We start from the raw sequence: 16,885 nt of genomic DNA on the forward strand, positions 1-16,885 counted from the left end.
ACCTGCCGTAAAGCGCTACCGCAGCGGAGAGAACTACGGCTCCCAAGATGCCCCGCGGCGCCCCGCCGTAGTTTCCCCCCGCCGTCCCGCCCCGGTTTGCTGTTTCCCCGCCGCCGCCGGGTCCGTCCCGGGCTCGGTAACGCCAAGGAACGGCGGACGTTAAAAAAAAACAACGGCAACGTGGAAGGAGGCGGAGGCGGCCTCGCTTCCGGGTGGCGGGTGAGAGGTCGAGGCGTCATGTGACCCCAAGATGGCTGCGGGGCTGCGGCGTCCGTGAGGGGAGGCGGCTCAGCGGGGCCCGGTGGGGCAGCGGGGCCGGCGGCTCCTGGCCATGGCCGAGGCGTGAGAAGGGGCTGCGGCGGGGGCCTGGCTGCGGGCGGGCCGGGGCTGGGGCTGCGGCGGGGCCTCCCGTAGGGCCCGGCGGTGGCGGAGGGGACCGAGGGGGCCTCGCTGCTCCATGTCGGTCCCCTCCTGCGGGAAATATGATCAGCGCCCCTGACGTGGTGGCCTTCACCAGAGAGGAGGAGCTGGAGGATGAGCTGTGGAGCGAGCCGCCCCTGCCAGAGGAGTACTCGGTGCCGCTCTTCCCCTTCGCCAGCCACGGAGCCAACCCCTGGGCCAAGGTCGCCAGCTCCAAGTTCACCCGGGACTTCATCCTCATCTCCGAGTTCTCGGAGCAAGTGGGGCCCCAGCCCCTCCTGACCATCCCTGATGACGCCAAAGTGTCGGGCACTTTCGATCTCAATTATTTTTCCCTTCGGATCATGTCTGTGGATTACCAGGCTTCCTTCGTGGGGCACCCTCCCGGCTCTGCCTACCCGAAGCTGAACTTCGTGGAGGATTCCAAAGTGGTGCTGGGGGACTCGAAGGAAGGGGCCTTCGCGTACGTCCACCACTTGACTCTGTACGACCTCGAAGCCAGGGGTTTCGTGAGGCCCTTCTGCATGGCCTACATTTCTGCTGACGAGCACAAAATCATGCAGCAGTTTCAGGAACTCTCTGCGGAGTTCTCCAAAGCCTCCGAATGCCTCAAGACGGGGAACAGGAAAGCTTTCGCTAACGAACTGGAAAAGAAACTGAAAGATCTCGACTACACCAGGACTGTCCTGCACACGGAAACCGAGATACAGAAGAAAGCCAATGACAAAGGGTATTACACAACCCAAGCCATCGAGAAGGCCAACGAGCTGGCCAGTGTGGAGAAGTCTATCATCGAGCACCAAGATTTGCTGAAACAAATCAGGTCGTACCCCTACAGGAAGCTGAAGGAGTCCGACTTCCACCCCTACGAGCCAGAGTGTGCGCTGGATCAGGCCAACGCGGGCTGCGATCAGGACCTGACTACCTCCGACCTTGCCGAGCCTGGTGACACGCACCTTTATGCCCAAGCGCCGTCCTATACCCCCAAGCTCATCAAAGCCAAGTCTGCCAAATGCTTTGACAAGAAGCTGAAGACACTGGAGGAACTCTGCGATATTTATTTTTTCACCCAAACCCTTGACCAGTTGCATCAGATCGAGAGGACTTTCAGAGGTGACGTGTGTTACCTCCTGACAGACCAGATCAGCAGGGCGCTCTTAAAGCAACAAAGCCTAACGAACTTCCTCTTTGAGGATGTATCTTTTCTGGATGAAAAATCACCTGAAAAACAGTACAGAGGCTGCCAGGGGCTCAGTCAAGATGCTGTCGATAGAAAGTGTTCGGAAGAGTCCTCCCCTCCTAAAGTGGTCATCAGCCTGGGATCCTACAGGTCCAGCGTGGAGTGCGTGCCCATCAAGATGGAGCAGGAAATTGAGGACTCCCAAGAACCCAAAATGCCCGAGTCCGTGACGTTCGAACACCAGGAGAACCTGGACTATCTCGATGCAGATATTAAAGGCAGCATCAGCAGCGGTGAGAGCATCGAGGTTCTTGGAACGGAGAAATCTGCATCTGGCTTGACGAAATCAGACAGCCAGGCCAGCCTGCCCGTCAGCCCCAGCCCCCAGGTGGGCAGGAGCAAGGTGGGCAGCCGGCGGACTGTCAGCGAGGACAGCATTGAGGTGCTCAGCACGTGTCCCTCCGAGTCGCTCATCCCGGAAGATTTCAAAGCGAGCTACCCAAGTGCCATTAACGAGGAACCTTACGTGGATGACGAAGAGGGAGGCCTTCGTTTCACCCCCAAACTAAACCCGGACAACGCCGACGAGCAGGAAGATGTTTCCAAACAGGAAAACTTAGTGCAGGTTGATTCTGCCTGTTGTATCGGGAAGGAGAGTCCCAACTTCCTCGAGCCTCTGCCTGACCTGGGACAGAAACCCTGCGACGAGGACGGGGTGGTCAGGATCCCCCCGCAGCCGTACCGGCAGGCTGAGCCGGGGCTGCGCGGGAGCTTCCCCTGCCACGACGGCATCTCGGGGGGGCTCCTCCCCTACGAGCTCGACTCCCGCTACCTGACGGGCAACAGGGAGGTCAGTAAGAGCAGCCTGGATGAGTGCTCGGACTCCACGAGCTACATCAGCAGCGCCGCCTCCACGGGCTCCGACAGGACCCCTTCTCCTGCTCACCCCGCCTGCCAGGCGAGCGAAAGGCACAAGAAAAAGGCTGGCCAGAACGCGCTGCGGTTCATCAGGCAGTACCCCTTCGCTCACCCCGCCATCTACTCCCTGCTCAGTGGCAGGACCCTCGTCGTGCTGGGGGAGGAGGAAGCGATAGTCAAGAAGCTCGTGACGGCGCTCTCCATCTTCGTGCCGAACTGCGGCGTTTACGCCAAGCCCGTGAAGCACTGGGTCACTTCGCCTCTGCACGTCGTGGATTTCCAGAAGTGGAAGCTGATCGGGCTGCAGAGGTAAATGGAGGATCTGTTTGCTTTAGCAGTGTTGAGGTGTGTGATTAAAAACTTCACCTCCTAAGCGGAAATTTTGTGGGGGAATGGGTGCGCAGGGGAGTTCTCTGTCCAACTACCTGCCGTGAATTTCTGCTTATGGGATATATTTTGAAGGGGGGGTAGATTTGTCTGTCACTTTATATCCAGCCTCACTTGAGAGTTAATATTTAAAACATCTGCTGGGCGCTTGCTGCCTGACTCATACTAATTATTTGGCCAGGAGATTTCCTTGTGGTTTAGGTCTTAGCCTGGCAGAGAACAAACAAAGAGTCCTGCTGGTTTCCTGGATGATCTGATAAGGGTGCTTGTGGCGACCCCTCAGCTGCTCTGCTTTCCCTCGTCTCCTGCCGAAACACTTATGACATTTCAAGCTAGAATTTTGGTTTTTTTTTTCAATGGATGCTTTGATACAGGGAGGGTTTTCCCTTGTGGACACTAACGAAGAGATGACGCAGTGTCGATGAGATCAGTAGGTCAGAAATTGGAGTGTTGTGGGGAAGGGTGGAGGCGTGGAGCCTGTGGAGCTGCTGGGCTCTCTGAGTGGGTGCAGGTGGACAGAGATTTATTTATAACAAGCTTTAGTGCAGGAAAAAAGGTCCGTGGAGCTGGAATTGCAGTTCAGATGCAAAGGAAACGGCTGCTCAGGGTGAGGACCATCGCGAGAGCGAGCACCCCTTCCCCGACACCCAGGCCTGAAATGCAGCTTTGTGGTTTATATGAGCAAACAGCCATTGCTCAGCTCTCAACACTTTGGCCCTACCTTTGTTGCTGTTATGAAAAGGGTTTTCTTTGTGTGTTACCAGGATGTGTTTGGCGCTGTGGGTGCAGGTATGACAGGGAATGGCCGTTGCTGTCACCAGCGTGGAAAACATGAGTCATGAGTGGCAGCCCATTGCTCAGAGCTGGGCTGGAGCAGCTCCTGAAAGAGTGTTTCTGAGCAGCATGAAAATCAAAATACAGAAACCTGCTTTGTGGGCTGCTCAGTGTTGCATTGCTGGGGGTTTGTGGTGACGAAATTATCCTGAGCTGCGAGTTTACCCCTATTTTGGTGCTGTGAGGCAGGATGACAGCTCTGCCAAGAGCTGCTCCCAAACTCCTCTGTCTGTCGATGAGGTTTTTAAAAGCCCCGAGTGTTTACTCGTTGCTCAATGTTTGTGGTTAGATGCAATTTTTATAAACAAAAGTAATTTTTTTTTTTTAAGAACTGCTTGTAACGTGTGTCAGTCATTTAAACTCTCCTCCATGGAATGTTAATTAAGTGTAGAGTTTAACGTGGGTGCTCTCAGCAAACCATTTGTACAAGGGCTTTGGGAAGGAACTTAGAGGCTAAATTAATTATTCCAGTAAGGGTGCTACGTCTCCTAAGGCCGGACGCTGCCCGGGCACAGGGACAGCCCTGCCACCAGCAGCTGGGGCTCCTGGTTTGAGGCTGGGAGCTGTATCTCCACCGAGCGACTGCACCCACGCAGAGCTGAGGAGCAGAAGGTAGAGTTGGCGTAGGCTTGTAATTTGCATTTAAATAACGTTAATTTAGGCTTGTCGGATAATGGTATGTTGTGAATGTGCTGTGGGTTTGCACCTGAGTGAAAAATGCCCAGGCTCAGCCAGGGAATATTCTGGTTTAAGGATGGTTTTCCCTTTTTAAAGGAAGGGCAGAAGGTTTCGCTTCACTCAGGGCTTCGACCACCTCAGGGCAGCTTCCTCCCAACACAGTGATATGGGGGGAGAGTGGAGCTCTTGGCCAGGAGGGTCTGGTTTGGGTTTCTGAGTCCTTGTCACATCCAGAAGCTACCAGCTGCTGCAGGATTTGCTTCTCTTCACCAGAGATGTCCTATCACTCCCTCTCCATGTTGCTGAGGGAGGACGCTGCCCTGAAGTGCGGTGGTTTAGGAAGTGGTGCGGATCAGTGCATGCGGGGAGCCAGGGGATCGAGGTTTCTTTGGGATCTGAGATTATTTGGCTGTTCTCTTCTGTGCTAGACTTTATTTGCCCGCAGAGGCTCTCGCACCAGCTCATGAGCTAGAGGGCAAGTCCTTGCGATACAGGGGCACGGACACAGCCTGCTGTTTAACTCTGGTCCCCTCCAGCCGTGACCTCTCTCCTTGCTGTTTCAGGACGGCGTCGCCTGCCGGCGTGAACGTGCTGCACGCCCTGAGCCGACACAGCCGGTACGTCAGCGTTCTGGACGCCGACAGTAAGACTCTCCGCTGCCCGCTTTACAAAGGCACCTTGGTGTCCCGGCTGGCAGACCACCGCACGCAGATCAAACGAGGAAGCACCTACTATATGCACGTCCAAAGCATCCTCACCCAGCTGTGTTCAAAAGCCTTCCTCTTCACCTTCTGCCATCATTTGCACCTCCCCATCAGTGAAAGGGAACCGGAGGAAGCCGTTGTGAATCGCAGGATGAACTTTCTGAGGCTTCAACTGGGCCTTGCCAACGAAGATATCAAAATCGTACAGTATTTAGCTGAGCTGCTGAAGCTGCAGTACATTCAGGAACCCGGCCGGGGGGTGAACCCTCTGCTCAGATTTGACTATGTGCCCAGCTTTTTGTACAAAATCTAGCCTCGCCTGTGGGCCGTCTGCTTGCGTCCTCCGAGCCTGACAAAGATCATCCGTGCTTGACATTGACGCCGTCTGCAGTAGCTCTCATACGTCGGGAAGGGGCGAAGAAGCCGATGTGTTTGCGAGCGTCTCTGCTCCACAGAAATCAGTGTCCGAGGGACCAGATTTCTCTGTGGTTCCCTGTAGCCAAGAACGTAGATGTTCCATCACAAACCACCGGGCAGTCTCTTTTTAAATGTTAGAAGGGGCATTTTAATTTTAAAGCGCATCGTGGCAGCACCCCAGGGGGATTACGGCGTGGAGAGAGAGGTGGGCTGTCTTGGGGATCAGTACGTACTAGTGTGCAGCCCCCCAAATAACGCAGTGCTCCGCACGCTTCTGTGCTGTCGGTCCCTTCCGTGGAGCCGGGGCGGCAGCCAGAGGGGAGCTGTAAAGGCCACGTGAAGTGTTTTTAATCCACCAGTGTCTCGCGTGACTGTAGCTCGGCAGCTCCCTGGCAGGGTGGCAGCTCGCAGTTACCCGTCCGTGCGCAGTGGGAGCGGATTGTGTGTCGCTCCCCGCATTTTTCGGAGTTCCCTGGTGCTTCCCAGGACGGGTTGTCCCCAGGCGGGTGGCAGAGCAGTGGAGGCACACGTGCTTCTCTCCAGAAAGCGTTTGCTGGTTTCTCTCAGCTTTGTTAAAATCCAGAACGTGGAAGGACTCCTGAGTGCTGGCGAGCACCGAGACAGCTGCCGCTGTGAATGTAGAGCACTGTGCCTTGTTTGTCACGTCCCGTTTGCTGGGCGACCTGCGAGAAGGGTGGGATGGAGACCGGGAATCTTCAAAGCATGTGAGGTCGAAGGTGGCCTTTTAAGGAGAGAGTGGAACTGAACAGAGCCGGGGGGACCCTCATTTTTAGGTGCTTTTTGTGATGGGGAAACGAACAGTGCAATTCAGCTGGAGCTACACTGTGAGACAGCAGGCTGTTAGAGCAGGCGGCCTGGCTGGCGAGAGATGAGCGCTCAGGGGAGATGGGGATGAATGTACGGGATTCCTCCGTGTATCCCAAACAGTTTCTTGTTGTTTTTTTTTGTTGGGGAGTTGGCTTTTGTGCTTTGTGGTACAGCAGGGTCAGCGTCGCTGCGTGCTGCTCCTGGCCGAGCCTTTGTTGTGTCTCGACTACCTCTTCCAGGGCACTCTGGATGGGGCAAAACTGCCGCTTTCTGAGCCTGGATGCTGAGGACTTTCCTTTTAAAGCTTCTGCGCCACTGCCTGTGCCATAAAGGTTGTGCCACCGGTGTGGTGATGCTCCCAGATGGTTCCTGTCGGTGCCAAAAGCTTTGTGCCCGGGCACAGGGCTTCCCTCTGGAGTCTCATAGGAGATGCTGCTCCCTGGCTGCCTGTCCCAGGCTGTGGTCTGCTCTGCCCGGTGCCATGTGGCGGTCGCAGCCTCCGTGGTACTTCTAAGCAAGAAAAGCCTTGCTAGGAAAGTTATCCTTGGTTTTATTTCTTGTTGTCGCTCTTGATGATGGGGTGAGAACAGCTGAGATGGTACAAGATGAGCTGATGTGTTGTTTCATTTGGGTTTTTTTTAAATCTCTGTTTATTGTGATGATGTGAGGCAGGGCTGGAGATGAGCGGATCTTCATTCCCTGCCCAGGGAAGTTTCTGTGCACAGACCAGGGTTTGTCAGCGTGCTCATACCCCACTGAAACTTGCTGTGAGAACCACACTGCTCCGAAACCTGTGTCCCAAAGGCAAGGAGGCTCCGTGGGGAGGCTGTCATCTGGCACCAGCATCTGCGCTTCGGTACTGCTGCTGCTGCCTCTTTCCCTCCCCTGGAAAGGGCTCTCTGGGGTGGTGCAGGAGGTGTAAACCAGCGGGGCAGGGAGGCTGTTTGAAACGTTCGTGTTGTGTCTGGCAGCTTACGGGGTTGCTTGTGGTGGTGTGTTCAGGTGGCAGTTGGGAAGCCCTCGCTGAAGGCGAGCGGTGTGCCTGTGCGTGGGGCTGCGCGCCCTTAAAGCATGGCTAAAGGCCTTCTCCTCTCCTAACCCTGCCCTCCTGTCGTGTGAACTGGATCTGCTGGGGAAAGACTTCGTGTCCATCGACAACGCCTGCTTTCTCAAGTGACTCGAGGTGCCCCCTTGTCTGTTCATCTGTACCCGAACGGCTTCCACCCTGAAGCTGAGGCGAGATTCCCGGGGGGAAGAGGCATCTCGGTGGCTGAGCGATGCAGGTGACATGGAGCAGACCGAAGCTCCTGCGTCCTGCCTGGCCCACAGCTCTGGAGAAGTGCTCCACACGGGAGCTTGTTTCCTGCTGGAAAGCGACCTGATGCTGTTTGGGTTTGAGGAGGGAGGGACGAATTGTTTTCCTGCTGATCCACTTACGTCTTCCTCCAGGCTGACGGCACCGAGCAGCGGAGCGGGATGGATGATTAGTGTTGTCTGCTCTCTTAGTCCCAGTGGTCTCTACCTGTGGTGTTCAGTTGCGTTCATAAATCGATAAATAACTCGCTTCTTGTTGCTCCCTCTATCAAACCTGTACTATCTGATACTCAAGGCTGTGTTGAGCAATACTTGCACTACCACCTGTCTGACCCGCTTCATCTCGCCGCCACAGAGCAGCTCTGATTCGGGAGGATGCCCTGGGGCTTTGCTGGGACTGTCCAGCCCATTTGGAAACAGGAACTCAGCCGTTAAGCAGGAGCTGTGGGGAAACACGCCTTGGAGTACTTGTCCTCCTAAAGCTGGCTCACTTGTCCTCCTAAAGCTGGCTCACAGCAGGGGAACCTCGGACTCCAGGAAAGGGGGGGTTACACCGGGCTGTGGTACCTGGGTGCACCTGGAGCCCAGCCTGCCCTCGCTGCTTGTGGTGCCTGAACGAGGGCAGAAATCAGGGGGAGCCCGAGTGCAGCCGGTGGTTCGGGAGCTGGATTCCCCTTTGCTCAGTAATTTCTCTGTCTGACCTTCTGCTCCTGTACAGCGAAGATCCCTGTATGGGCACTTTAAGGCTTTTCCCCCATCTCCACCGTGTTACCTCACTAGTTCCTGGTATTGGCAGACTTATAACAAGTTATGATCTTCGCACCAACAGCTCCTGTGACGAACCTTGGCACGTGTGTTCGCCGGCTTGCCCCGCACCGTCCAGCCGTCCTCCCGCCGCGAGCAGGGCCGGTTCCTCGCCGCCGCAGCGCGATGCTCACCAGCCATCCCGCCGCGGGAGCCAGCGGTGCTGTGCATGGCCGTCGCCTGCTTCCGTGAGTGCTGCCAGCATGCCCCCGCCTCCCGCACCGCTGGCTCCTGCTCCCCCTGCTCTGGCTGTCGGGGCGAGGTGGCTTTAAGCCTGACTGAGAATTCATCAGAGCGAAGGTCTCTTGTGGCCCCCAGCCGGGAGGGCAGGGCTCTCTTTTCTCACTCCCCTGTTTCGTTGGGAGACCAGCCCCTGCTCTGTGCTACACCAGCCCGCTGCTTTCAGATCCCACCCCGAGGAGGGTCAGCCATAGGAGTAGGCGATATTAACCCTACACAGGTTTCATTTCTCAGAGAATAATGCTCGGATTTACTTTCATCCAGTAGCAATCACTTCTAAGCAGCTCCGAAGCTGTCTTGCCTTGCCTGGGGAAGTACTGCCTCTACTCTAGCAATATTCACCCTTCGGTAAGGGGTGGGAGAGGCGCTTGAGGGGCGGGAGCTGAGGGCTCCATGCCCCTAGGCCTGTTCTTTGGTGTTCATTGAGTGTAGGGGGCCCTGAGCCCCCCGGGCTGGTGGTGGGCGACAGCCCATGCTGCGGATTCAGTGTCTCGGGGAGCTGGGCAGGACCCAGGGCTCGTAGCAGCGTTCGGACAAGGCTCCTGTCATAAGGTGTGATGGGCAATCAGCGAGCTGCCCGAGCTGGAGGAGGGTGCTGGCGCTGCGCGGTGCCCTGGTAGCACAACATCAGAGCACCAGACTGCACCCCAGTATCAGGGGGGTCACAAACCCACCACACACCGGTCCCCGAGACGCGTTTTAACTGGAAGGCAGAAACAGGGTACCCGGTCCCGCTGGCCGCCTCGCTGCCGGCACGGGGATGGGGCTGGGCTGCGAGCTGCCTCCGAGGGCTGCGAGGAGGAATTCTCATCTCATTTTAAAGCACTGTATCCTCTCACTGCATGTGGAGTTCCGTGTGTGTGCCTGTGCGTGCCGAATGCTTGCGGCGGTAGTTAGAGCGAGTGTGACCGGGAGAAACCCACGAAGCATGTCTTAGTGTCGTGCTGTAAGTGTTACTGCACAAGAGTTTAACAGATGTTAACACCAAATGACTAGTCTGAGAAATGTACTTTTAAAAAAAAAAAAAAAAAATTATTTATTTGGGTTCAGATATTTTTGAAATACAAAAAAAAAAAAATTGGTTGTATTTTTTAAAGCTTATAATTCTTGTCATACATTGTGGTTAAATTCTTAATTTTACCGTGCTTATTAAAAAATGGTTCTACCTAAGCTTTGTCCTCAGAGGCCTGAGAAAATACTGGAGAAGCAGGCTGGGATGGGATGGTGGTCCCAGGAGGTCTCCGTGGGTTTGGGACAAGGCTTGGCCTTGTCTGGAAGGCACAAAAGGAGAGTGGGCTTGTGTGCAGGGAAGGGAATCCTTGAGGCAGAGACCAGGGAGGGTTTTAGCGGCTGCAACGTCTCTGGTGCAGCTGAGCCCAGCACGCCTGGCTGCAGGGGGTGGGCCCCTGCGTCCCCCCTGGTCGCTGTGGGCAGGGGTGTCTGGGTGAAGGCGGCAGCCAGCGAGAGTGGGATCGGACCTGGCCGTGAGGCTGAGGGTCACCGGGTGCTCGGTCCCACTGTAACACCTAAGGGTGAAAGGGCTGGTTTCCTGCAGAGGGGCTGTGCTCAGGGGGGTCCTGTGCCCCCAAATGGGCTGGGGGAGAGGTGAGTAAGAGCCAAACAAGGAGCCACTGCTGCACCGCAGCCAGTGCCAGCAGGGAGGTGGCACTGAGGTCTCAGGCTGGGGGTGCGCTGTGGTCCTGGGTCCTTCACGGCTCTGGGAGTGGGCATGGGTGCCCCCGTTACAGCACAGGCAGCCCCGGCAGCGGGAAGGTCGCTGCAAAGGCTTCCACCTCTTTCTTCAGTGCCTTCAGCTCCCCCTGGTATTTCTCCTCTTCCAGTTTCTCCTTGAATTCCTTCAGCGTGGCCTTGGGGCTCATGTCCTTCTGCACGCGCAGCGTCAGCTCGATCCCTGCCAGGAAGGGAGACGCGTCCCTCAGCCCTCGTGGCTGCAACACTTGTGTCCGCACCTGCAGCGGCCGCATCCCAGCCCTCTCCCAGCCCTGCCACCCCCGGCTGGGCTGTGAGCTCAGCCCGGCACGCCCCACAGCAGCGCCGGGGTGGGAGGGAAGCAGCCGGGTGGTGAGGGACTGGCTGCTCTGGGAAACCAGCATGGGACCCCTGAGGATAACTGGAACAAGACCGCGAAGGGTGCAGGCTTTCAGCCCGCTGCCTGTGCAGTGGGGAGGGTTTGGCCGGTCCCAGGTGTGGCCAGATGTCCTCTCCCACATCCAGATGTGCAGGTGGGTCACTTGTGTGTGCGTTCCCTCACCAGCGGCTGGGGAAGCCGCCCAGCTTGTGCCTCCTCACCCAGAGGAGCTGCCCAGGCGCCGGAGCTGATCCTCGGCCCCACACACAGCCCCCGGCCTCACCTCGGTGGATGTACTGAGCCACCATGTGGAAATCGTCCTGCCGGAACCCGCGGGAGGTGAGAGCCGGCGTCCCGAACCGCAGGCCGCTGGGCCGCAGGGCGCTGACGTCGCCTGCACCAGAACAAGTCACGCGTCACCAAATGAGGTACTGAAACTGCCGTGCGTGGCAACTCGGCGTGGTTCCCCAGGAGCCCTGCACAGGCCACGGGAGATCCCCAGCGTGTGGGGCAGGACACGGCAGAGCTCGGGGGATCCCTCACCGGGGCACGTGTTCTTGTTGCAGGCGATGGAGCAGATCTCCAGCACCCGCTCGGCCCGGCCGCCGTCCGTGCCTCTGCTGCGCAGGTCCAGGAGAATCAGGTGGTTGTCGGAGCCCCCTGAAAAGAGATGGGTTTGGCGGGGGCCGTGGGACTGGGCCCCGCACGTCAAGAAAGATGTTGAGGTGTTGGAACGAGTCCAGAGGAGGGCGACCAAGCTGGGGAAGGGTCTGGAGGGTCTGACCTACGAGGAACGGCTGAGGGAGCTGGGGGTGTTTAGCCTGGAGAACAGGAGGCTCAGAGGTGACCTTAGTGCAGTCTACAACTACCTGAAGGGAGGTTGTAGCGCAGTGGGAGTCGGTCTCCTCTCCCGGGCAACTAGCCATAGGACAAGAGGACACAGCCTCAAGCTTGGCATGGGGAGGTTCAGGTTGGACATTAGGAAGCATTTCTTCTCAGCAAGGGTCATTAGCCATTGGAAGGGGCTGCCCAGGGAGGTGGTGGAGTCACCATCTCTGGAGGTGTTTAAGAAAAGCCTGGACATGGCACTTAGTGCCCTGGTCTAGTTGCCATGGTGGTGTCAGGGCAATGGTTGGACTCGATCCCAGAGGGCTCTTCAAACCTGATTGATTCTGTGGGATGAACGCTGCTCCCATGCGAGACTTCAGCAAAAAAGGCTTGGGATTGCCCCGGGGCCTGCCCCTGGTTTTGGGGGCAGAAGGGGACCTGCCCTCAGGAAGGGGGCCTGCTTCAAAACAGTTTTGTGGATGTCCTGAGGAATTGTGACGGCAGAGCCCTGCCCATCGTGGCCAACCACGTGCTGCCTTCGTGGCCTGGCTTGGAGCCCGGGCCACGCACAGGGGCCAGCCCCGTCCCGCCGCTGAGACCTGTCCTCACCTGTGACGATGTCGTAGCCCAGCTCCATGAGCGCCGCTGAGAGGGCCTTGCAGTTCGCGACCACCTGCTGCTGGTAGGCCCTGAACTCGGGTGTCATGGCCTGCCGCAGCGCCACGGCGATCCCTGCGGGGGAAGGCAGAGCGGGGTGAGGCTGGGGGCTCCCACCGCAAGAGCTGGTGGGGATGTGTAGCACTGCCAGCAGAAATCCTGGGAGCTGAGCAAACTGATGGACAGGCCTTTCCTCTAACCAGGCTGCTGCCATCACCGTGAGCCAAAAGGCAGGACGGGACAAGCCTGGTCGCTCCTCGGGCAGTGCTGGATGAAGCTGGCGGCTCCTTGCCGCGTTCTCTCCAGGCTGCGAGCCCCTCGGGGCAGCTGGAGCCCCCAGCACTGCTCCCGGGGGTCACACACTGGCCAGGACATCTTTGCCAGCTCCCAGCCCGGGTGCGTACCTGCGATGGCGTGGTTGTGCGGGCCTCCCTGCAGCCCAGGGAAGACCGCCTGGTTGATGAGGCTCTCCAGGTTGTAGAGTGTTTCCTTGCCCATCTTGGGATCCACGCTGCGAGTGCCTGCGGGAGGGGAGAGCAGGGTTGTTCACGAGGCAGCACTGCCGCCCTTCTACTACAAACTGCTTTCACCCCCTGGCCACTCAAGAATTGTGGTTGCTCCTCCTCAAATCTGGGCCACAGTTGGTCCTGGGAAGCTCCCCAGATGCTCCCAGGAGGCCCCAGCCCTTCCTGCCCTCCCTCCTTCCCAGCTTGAGCTGGAAGGAGCTTTAACTTGCAGCCTCCCCAGCCTGGGGGGAGGTGTTTCTCCTGGCTCCCCGGCCAGGAAAGGCACCTTTACGGTAGAAGATCATGCCGGCCCTGCAGCCCCGCAAGGTCTTGTGGGTGGTGGTGGAGACGACGTCGCAGTGGTCGAAGGGGGAAGGCACCACGCCGGCAGCCACCAGCCCGCTGATGTGGGCCATGTCGGCCATGAGGTAGGCGCCGTTGGCGTCGGCGATCTTCCGCATGCGGGCGTAGTCCAGGTTGCGCGAGTAGCAGCTGACACCTGCAGGGAGATGGCACATGGAGGGGACAGGAGCAGACACGCAGGGACCCTGGGACAGCCCCGGGTCCAGCCCTGTGATGGGGACAGCACACAAGCTCCTGCCAGCATGGATGTGTTAGAGGTCTCCTGGCACTGCAGCACCCGCAGGCTTACCAGGGTGCTACTGGCTTCAGGGAGCCACCCCCACCCAGGGTATGTCACCGGAGGCAGGTAAGGGTTCAATCCTTACCTGCTATGATCAGCTTGGGGTGGAAGAGGCGGGCGTTCTCCTCCAGCCGGTCGTAGTCAATGTAACCGGTCTTGGGGTTGACCTGGGAAAGGAAGAGGAGGGTTCACCCACCTTGGTATGGGTGAAGATCAGCCTCAACGCTGTCCTGCAGGAGAGGGTGCCGGGAGCCTGACACTGGTACTTTTAACTTTAAGAGGCACCAACACTTATGACGACCCCATCCTGGCTCCGTACGGAGCAGCTCTCCGTACCTTGTAGGGCATGGACTCGAAGAAGACAGAGGTGGCAGAGATCTTCTTCTTGTCCGTCATGAACCCATGGGTGAGGTGGCCCCCGTCGGGCAGGTCCAGCCCCATGATCCTGCCGTGGGGCTCCACCAGCGCCGTGTACACCGCGAAGTTCGCTGGTGACCCTGCAGCGAGAGCACACCGAGCCGGTTACGGGTGCTGGGGTGTGCGGAGACCGGTGCAGCCGGCCTGGCTCTCCTGAGCACCCCGTTACCTGAGTAGGGCTGGACGTTGACGCCCCACTTCTGGGGGTCGAGCCGGTACGCCTGCAGGGCTCGCTTCTGGCACAGCCTTTCCAGCTCATCTACGAACTCCGTCCCACCGTAGTACCTGCCGGCAAAGGATGGGGCAGGGGTTAAACCAAACCCTGTGACCAAGCTGTGGAGAACCCGGTGATGCCATGGTTGCGGCAACCACCAGGGCAGCAGCTGCAGCAGACATGACCCTGCTGAGATTGTCCCAGGCATGCCCAAGGACAGAGGGCGAGAGGGGCAGATCCTGCCCCGGAGGAGCTTGGCTGCCAGCACCAGGACGTCGCTTCCTTCCCAGAGGTGAGGTCTGGCAGCGCGGGTGGTTCTCTCCCTCCCCACAAGGGTTTGGGTGGGGTGGGACTCTGCCCCAGCCCCATACCTTTGCCCTGGGTAGCCCTCGGAGTATTTGTTGTTCAGGCAGGATCCCAGGGCCTCCAGGACCGCTCGGCTCGCAAAGTTCTCTGACGCGATTAACTCCAGCCCCAGCCTCTGCCGCTCCTTCTCCTTCTTGATGATGCTGTGCACCTTGGGGAGGGGAGAGAAACAGCTTCACCCGTGCTGGCTCTGCATGGAGACATGGATGCTCCACCACAGGGGATGCACCCTCGGAGGGGACAGGGCATGGAGAGGGGCCTGGGAAGGTGCTGGAGAAGGGAGAGGAGGTCCCTTCTCGGTCCAGCTGATCCCAAACAGTTCATGTGTCCAGTCACAGGCCATGTTTTGGGTTTCTACCTGTCAGGAAGCTGCCAGATAATTCAGCTGTCATTTGGGCTAGAGCATCAAGGGCAACTGCCGTGTAGCCTGGTGGCCAGCTGCTCTGGCGTGGGCATCAGAGCTTCAAGCAGAGGGGTATGAGCGATAGATGCAAAGTTATGACCATGTTAGGGGTACACGGCTGGAGGACGCCCTCCCTCTCCACCTCTTGCTGCAGGCAGAGAGGGCACAGAGGATGGATGGGTCCCACCAGCTCCACCTTGGACCGTCTCCCTGGCTCGAGGAGGTCAGTGTCCCCACGGCTGCCTGGGGTCAGGGGCTGACCGAAGCGGCTGCTGGGCGGGGGCCAGGCCAGGGCTCTCACCTCTGGGTCGTTGCTGTCGAGCGGCTCCATTACCATCCTGTTATGGGAGGCCCAGAGCTCCGTGCTGGGGAGGGCCCCGTTGGCTGGCGTTGAGTTTGCCATCTTCCTGCTGCGTCCAGTGGCACCTGCCAGCGGAGAGGGGAGTTGGTGGGATGGGCTGGGATGGCAGCGGGGCTGGGTGCCTCCGCGCTGTGTCCCTGCGTGCTGCCTGCTCCCATCCCACGTCTTCCCGGGAAACAGGGGGACCAGCCATGGCACCCATTGGGCGAGGAAAACACAGACAACTGCCAGGCTTCCCCTGCTGATTTAAGACCAGTTCATTAATTATAGTGCTTCAATCATTTCTGATGCTCTCCCATCGCTGCCCCGCTGGGCTGCCCCCACCCAGCTCTGCGGCGCCCGGCCAGACACTCGGGGACGTGGAGAACCCACGCATGGACTAAACCGAATCAGCAACACCAGCGATGCCTTTCCCTCTTGCTCCCAAATATCTGTGAGTCTTGGGGCTTCTAGGAAACACCAGCAAATGCTCTCCTGGACACAAGAGTGTCTTATTAAAACTGCTGTTTAACTTCAAGGGCAGTGAAGCGCTCATACACACAGATCTGAGTTTTTAAAGTGCGTTACGTTGCCTCTCGGCTACTTTCCCTTGTGTATAGTCATGAGGACAAACCCCCCGCAGGTCCGAGTGCGGCCCCAGACCCCAGCTGAAGCAAGCACGGCTGGTGGAGCTCGGCCCTGAGAGGCAGCAGCTCTGCCTCAGCTTGAGCCCACGGCACATGTGATGCCCAGGCCTGGCTGGCCCAACCTCTGCTACCATTATAACGCAGAGCACAAGCTCCCGGGCAGGGTGACAGCCCAGCTCCTGCCTTAGCTGAAAACAATGCCGCTCTTTACCTATTAACCCTGCGAGGCCAGCGAAGGGCCGTGAGCAGGTTATTAAGCAGCAGCACTTAGTTGGCTTGTGCCAAGCTGCTGAAGTCCGTTCAGCGGGGCCTGCTGCGTGCTGCCCTCGCTCTGCGGGGATGCTGGGGTGCTGTCCCCGCCGAGCCCGGGGCCTGGCTGGCAGGGAGGGAATCCCCGCTGTCCGAAAAGCTGGGCTGGGGACAGGGCTGTGAGGGAAAGGGCAGGGGTGCAGCGGTGCTCGCACCCAGCGCTCTCGGCAGACCTGCGGAAGCCTTCGGGGGGGGGGACGGAGCTCGCCGATCCCCACCCAGATGAGACCCCCACTTCCACCCTCGTGGCAGGACACCGCTCTGGCCCTGGCCGTTCACCTGCTGCAGGGATGAACCCCGGCCCCGAGGCTCCATCCCCGCCTGGGTCTGCACCTCCCGCATCCCGCCTCCATCCCCGCCCGCATCCCCGAGCGGCTCCCGCTGCCGCCCTACCCCTGCCCTGACACCGGTGGCGGGGCACAGCGCTGCCTGCCCGGCTCTCCCCCGGCAGCGGGGTGCCCTGCCCCTGCACGGCCCCGCCCCGGTCCCGCACGGCCCGTACCCGCCGCTCCGCAGCCCGGTCCCGGTCCCGCTCGGCCGCCGCGCGGGAGCCCGCGCGCCTAGCGTAGCCCGCTCGGACACGCCCCTCCGCGCCTCACCCAATCAGCGCCTCGCTCCGACTCGGTAGGGCGGTAGCGGAGAGCACGTCCCGGAAGTATCTGGGCCAATCAGCGCCGCGTCCTTCCACCTCCCCGCGTCCTATTGGCCCGCGCTGAGGCGGGGCCAGGGGCGCTGCCAGCAC

At 59.0% G+C, this 16,885-nt stretch overlaps 2 protein-coding genes across 2 annotated transcripts; one reads left to right on the forward strand and one right to left on the reverse strand.

Moving 5' to 3' along the window:
- The first annotated feature begins 124 nt into the window (after positions 1 to 124).
- On the forward strand, positions 125 to 9,894 carry SMCR8 (SMCR8-C9orf72 complex subunit). Its single transcript, XM_068424047.1, has 2 exons — positions 125 to 2,827; positions 4,981 to 9,894. Exons 1-2 carry the CDS (start codon positions 483 to 485, stop codon positions 5,432 to 5,434), a joined length of 2,799 nt encoding a protein of 932 aa, XP_068280148.1. The 5' UTR covers positions 125 to 482; the 3' UTR covers positions 5,435 to 9,894.
- SHMT1 (serine hydroxymethyltransferase 1) lies at positions 9,772 to 16,728 on the reverse strand. Its single transcript, XM_068424048.1, has 12 exons — positions 16,646 to 16,728; positions 15,149 to 15,273; positions 14,450 to 14,595; positions 14,034 to 14,149; positions 13,784 to 13,944; positions 13,533 to 13,614; positions 13,091 to 13,303; positions 12,703 to 12,819; positions 12,251 to 12,373; positions 11,357 to 11,473; positions 11,097 to 11,207; positions 9,772 to 10,636 (listed from the first exon to the last, which is right to left on the reverse strand). The coding sequence occupies exons 2-12, from the start codon at positions 15,248 to 15,250 to the stop codon at positions 10,467 to 10,469; spliced, it is 1,458 nt and encodes a 485-aa protein (XP_068280149.1). The 5' UTR covers positions 15,251 to 15,273; positions 16,646 to 16,728; the 3' UTR covers positions 9,772 to 10,466.
- Positions 16,729 to 16,885: the final 157 nt, after the last annotated feature.

Source organism: Nyctibius grandis, chromosome Z, assembly GCF_013368605.1.
Source record: "Nyctibius grandis isolate bNycGra1 chromosome Z, bNycGra1.pri, whole genome shotgun sequence".
NCBI classification, from domain to species: domain Eukaryota; kingdom Metazoa; phylum Chordata; class Aves; order Nyctibiiformes; family Nyctibiidae; genus Nyctibius; species Nyctibius grandis.

Coding starts and splice junctions, on each gene's coding strand:
- SHMT1 (XM_068424048.1), bottom strand. CDS start 15,250: ATGGCAAACTCAACGCCAGCCAACGGGGCCCTCCCCAGCACGGAGCTC. Junction 13,304..13,532: donor CCCCAAGCTGATCATAGCAG/GTAAGGATTGAA, acceptor ATCTCCCTGCAG/GTGTCAGCTGCTACTCGCGC. Junction 12,374..12,702: donor GCACAACCACGCCATCGCAG/GTACGCACCCGG, acceptor CTTCCCCCGCAG/GGATCGCCGTGGCGCTGCGG.
- SMCR8 (XM_068424047.1), top strand. CDS start 483: ATGATCAGCGCCCCTGACGTGGTGGCCTTCACCAGAGAGGAGGAGCTG. Junction 2,828..4,980: donor AAGCTGATCGGGCTGCAGAG/GTAAATGGAGGA, acceptor TTGCTGTTTCAG/GACGGCGTCGCCTGCCGGCG.